The 4,830-nt window shown below is 43.9% G+C and overlaps 1 protein-coding gene across 1 annotated transcript; it reads right to left on the reverse strand.

Moving 5' to 3' along the window:
- Nucleotides 1-457: 457 nt before the first annotated feature.
- LOC114909711 (cyclin-dependent kinase 6-like) lies at nt 458-3,747 on the reverse strand. Its single transcript, XM_029249528.1, has 6 exons — nt 3,472-3,747; nt 2,696-2,828; nt 1,803-1,970; nt 1,471-1,580; nt 1,325-1,375; nt 458-1,118 (listed from the first exon to the last, which is right to left on the reverse strand). The coding sequence occupies exons 1-6, from the start codon at nt 3,684-3,686 to the stop codon at nt 947-949; spliced, it is 849 nt and encodes a 282-aa protein (XP_029105361.1). The 5' UTR covers nt 3,687-3,747; the 3' UTR covers nt 458-946.
- Nucleotides 3,748-4,830: the final 1,083 nt, after the last annotated feature.

Consider the following 4,830-nt stretch of genomic DNA (forward strand, 5'->3'; position numbering starts at 1 on the left):
CTCTCACTGCCTGTTGGTGTTCCAATAAACGTTCCGAATGAACTCCTTCTGTGCGCCCTTCTTTGCCCCATCCATACCCAGAGCACAGCATGCTACAATGTCATCTTAAGAAATGTTGGGCTATTTCAGAAAATCTAAGTTGGTACCTCTGATCAGTAAGACCCCAGTAGACGGGCACACCTTTAGATATTGAGCACCTAAACTCTGGAACAGTACCAGTTACCGTCATGTTGCACATCTCTGAGATGAACACAGGTAGGATGTGAATCTTCTGCCCTCAAGTAAAAACTGAGACATTCACAAAGGAAATAACACTTTTATTGAAGTGAACAACTGGCAACAGTCCTCATCTCCTTCGAGCGAAGGTACCGCCGTGAATTAACCGCTATTCCGCCAGCTCTTCAGCAGCCATAGGGTCCCTGGGTAGCGGTGCTACTGCTCAGCCAGGAAGGTGTCTCAAAGCCTCAAAGGCTGAGACACGCTTGGATGGGTTAAAGGCCAGAAACTGCTGTGGGCACACCGACAAAACACAGTCAATCCCCTGTTCCAACACACCCCTACAAAGAAACCTGTATCCCTGCAGTGGTCCTCAAGCCTGTTTCTCGTGGCTTACAGTACATCAGGATCTCCAGTCCAGAACTTAGGCCCTCGATCAAATGGACTGTTACCAACTTAGCCTTTTCTCACAGCGCTGGGCTAGTGAGGTATTCCAGCTGCCTTTAAACTGGTTCCCCCCATCACACCCTGGCAGGAAAGGGCTGTGAATTCTGATTTAGAAACAAAGTCATTCTCATTAACTCAGAATCCAACAGGGCATTTCACCAACATCCCAAGGAGTGTAGATGCGGATATGCCAATCCCAAAGTACCGTCAATCAGTGACCAATTCACTAATAGGAAGACCATTGCTCTGATTTCCAAAAAAAAAAATACTTCCATCTCCTACTTTACACACTATTGCAAGACTCGCACCCATTAAAACTTACTAAGAGCAAGTCCCTCTCTTCCTGGTGCAAGTTCGGCAGCAGCTGATTTAAGGTATTACCACTCTTCCAGTTGGCAGGGTACGGGATGGGGCTCTCGGTAGGCCAGTCCTCCTGTGCAGGCAGGCCGATCACACTGAGGACCAACAAGGAGGAGTTACACACTCGAGCTATCTGGGAACACCTAATTTGACTCTAACCTTAACGCAATGTGACTCTTAACCTTAACCCAATTTAACCCTAAGTTACTCTGTCAGCATTGATACCCCCAGCCTGCAAAGCTACAAAGCATCGCTGACCATGAAACCATCTCACTATGAAAGAGGACATGTAGTGACTTACTCTATGATTTTCTGGAGCTGCTGTATGTCAGAATAGCCGCAAAACAAGGGTCTGCCAAAAAGAAGTGCAGCCAGATGTGTGTTACACGCAAGCGTGTCTCCGTGATGCAGCGGGGGGTGTACAGTGGTTTACTGTGCTCTCCCTACCTGAGGAGGAAGAGCTCAGCGAAGATGCAGCCAGTGCTCCACATGTCCACGGAGGACATGTAGCCGGAGTGTAGCAGGACCTCCGGAGCTCTGTACCACAGGGTCACCACCTGAGGAGCACATACCCACAGGAAGTGATGTCATCATCTAGAGAACAGCAAAGAATGTGTCAGGCTGCATAAGACCACAGGACTTTGTTATGAATTTATTACAGGGTGATGGGTTTAGGAGGCAGAATGCTTAGTTTAGTTTCTGTCCAGTGACATATTCACTTGTACAAATTGTTAGGGTTAAAACACTAGCATGTCAGGATCCAGTCAGTGCAGACTTACGATGGGCGTGAGAGCCATGTGGTGGCTGTAGATCCGCGCCAGACCAAAATCCGCAATCTTGATCTCACCGTGGCTGCTGACCAGCACATTTTGCGGCTTCAGGTCCCGGTGCACCAGCATGTTGGTGTGAAGGAAGTCTAGGCCTCGCAGCAGCTGTAACATTATGTCCTGCGAGGACAGGAGGAGATACATGGGGACACCTTTTTCTTTTACAGAAAGGAGGAAACTGGAGGGACACCTGTACCAGCTGACAGGCTGATCCAAACCTGTGCAGTAAATCAAATCATAGCCATGTAAGTGCATGAGTGTGTAAGCTTTTTTTGTTTTTAAAAATGAAATGTGTATAAATGAGTAAATGAGTAGTGTAACGATCCGGCTAAGCTAATGAGTTAGCCCAGATCCTCACGTGGATTCCAGAAAGGCGTAAAATTATATAAATCCAGATGGACACGGACAAAAGGAAGCTCTTCTTTTTAATATCTTGTGGGCAACTATGGATGACATATTTCACACAGCTGTCCTTACAATAAAATAAACAACATTAAAGTAATCTCCAAAACGTGCGAGGCACAAAAGGTGTACACGGCCAAGTATATCAGCCTGCGCGCCCGGGAGCGAGCATCGAGGGGGCGGAGCAACCCCTTACTCTCCACCATGATACGTCATCATTACAGTAGCTTAGTATGAAAACCTCAGTCACTTTGGAGAAAAGCATCAGCTAAATGAAAAAATACAACAGTATTAACATAACGGAGACTGAATTCACATAACATAATGGTTTTCAGAAAATTACATGGGTACATTACATTACATTACATTAATGACATACACTATTGTGGATCAAAGGTTTAACAGTTGATATTGCATGGACTATGACAAAAAGGACATCTCACCTTAATTTTCCACCTGCTGAGACCAGTCTCTGCTACCGAGGCAAGAAATGCACACAAATCTTGATCAACATATTCAAACACTAAAGTCAGCTCTGAGGTCTGATTTTGGACTTCAACTGAAACATCTAATAACCTAGAAAACAAGTAAAATGAATTAATAAATTTAGAACTCAGTCTTACCCTGAATAAACAAATAGAAAAGAGTTCTACTTACACTCAGAGATCAACAGCTGGTTTTAACTGTCCAGAAACAGGGCAGTAATACTTTGCTGTATTATTACTATACTGTACTATAATATTATCCATAATGACTTGTAATATGTATACACTGATACAGCACTTATGTATTTTTGCAGGTCAGTTCAGAGTAAATACTTTGATCAAGAGTACTGCAGCAATAGCACCAAGTGGGGCTTGAACAAACAACCTACAGGTTACAACAGGGTTCACATAACCTGCAAATATAACCCAGAAAATGGTAATGTGTGGTGAGCAGGTCATGTAATTGCTAGGGCCGTTTCCCTGCAATGCTAAGGTCCCAGGTCCGAATCAATTCTCCTGCTTTAATAGGCTCGACCAAGGTACCTACCCTGAATGAACCAAGAATTCCTAGCTGTGTAAATGAATCAAGTTGGATTATTCAACATTGTAAATCACACGGAGCAGAAGTTAAATGATAAATAATGAAAATTATTTATATTCTTCTTCTTATTATTATTATTATTAACAATAAACATGACAATAAAAACATCTATGAGGAGGGTTTTTCGATTTACTTGACCACGTTGGGGTGGTCGAAGGCCTCCAACTTGCGCAGCAGTGCCACCTCGCGGATCACGAAGGCAGGCACGCCTTCCTCCATCTGCTCGAGGACCCTGACCTTCTCGAGGGCCACGCGGCGCTGGCAGCCGCCAGTCTCGCGTGCCTTGAACACGCGTCCGGAGGCGCCCTCACCCACAGCAGCCAGGACCTCGTAGTGGCCGGCCTCCATGCTGTACCCTTACACCTCGGCATGGGGTCACAAGCACATTAGTATTACTCCACATTACTGAGTGCACAAATTGTACTTTTTGTAAGAGGTATAAGGGGGTGCGGTGGTGCAGTGGGTTGGGCCACAGTCCTGCTCTCCGGTGGGTCTGGGGTTCAAGTCCCACTTGGGGTGCCTTGCGACGGACTGGCGTCCCGTCCTGGGTGTGTCCCCGCCCCCTCCGGCCTTACGCCCTGTGTTCCCGGGTAGGCTCCGGTTCCCCGTGACCCCGTATGGGACAAGCGGTTCTGAAAATGTGTGTGTGTGTGTGTGTAAGAGGTATGTTGCTGTGAAGAAAAGCTCCTGCTAAATGAATTAAATTCTCAACTTGTTCCCAAGATTGCACCAGTGACTGTACTTGAATCTGAAGTTCAACAGTTTAACAAATAAGCAATCAGGGCTGCACACATTAATATTTTAATACAAACTACCTAGGTTTTCCACTCAATTTTAAACATCTCAGCCTGACAAAAAAATTACCACTGGTAAACAGACTGAGGCTAACCCAAGAAAAACAACCGGGAAGAGTCAAAACTGGTAAGCATTTGCTATCTTTTGTTCTGAAACAGCTGTAGAGTACTAAAATGACAAATTTACTGCATGTTTTGATGGCAAGGCAGCACCTGGGAACTATAACATAACAGGATAAATAAGACTTAATATGGCCTAGCAGTCAAACATCTAGATGAAGTCATTTTTTTTTTTTTTTTTAATTAAACCTTATTTAATAAAGTGATCAATAAAATACACAACCAAAAACAAACATCAAAAAATCCACAGTCAAACAAACCCAAAACCATTTTTCCTACAGTTGGTCAACAAAACTTACTAAATAGCCATTACATAAAATACATTATCAAGACAGTGACAAAGTCTTTCCCATAACAATCCCCCTTCCTGGTTTCAAAAAATATAACTGACCTATGTCTTCCCCACACAAACATATCCACGAAAGGACTGTCCCCCAATACCAGCTCAACCCAAGTCATCATGTCACATAAATCCTTCAAAACACATAAAACACTTCTAAGTTGCAGTATAAAACTTCATGTCTTTTTTTTTTCCAAACTTTATTTAATAAAGTTATCAATAATAATAATACACACAA

The sequence above is a fragment of the Scleropages formosus genome, unplaced genomic scaffold (genome assembly GCF_900964775.1).
Source record: "Scleropages formosus unplaced genomic scaffold, fSclFor1.1, whole genome shotgun sequence".
Taxonomy (NCBI): Eukaryota; Metazoa; Chordata; class Actinopteri; order Osteoglossiformes; family Osteoglossidae; genus Scleropages; species Scleropages formosus.

Excerpts from the sequence above, each read along its gene's own strand:
- LOC114909711 (XM_029249528.1), bottom strand. The coding sequence starts at position 3,686 with ATGGAGGCCGGCCACTACGAGGTCCTGGCTGCTGTGGGTGAGGGCGCC. Across the intron at positions 1,971-2,695 it reads TCAGCAGGTGGAAAATTAAG|GACATAATGTTACAGCTGCT; the intron begins GTGAGATGTCCT and ends CTGTCCTCGCAG. Across the intron at positions 1,119-1,324 it reads CAGCTCCAGAAAATCATAGA|TGTGATCGGCCTGCCTGCAC; the intron begins GTAAGTCACTAC and ends GTTGGTCCTCAG.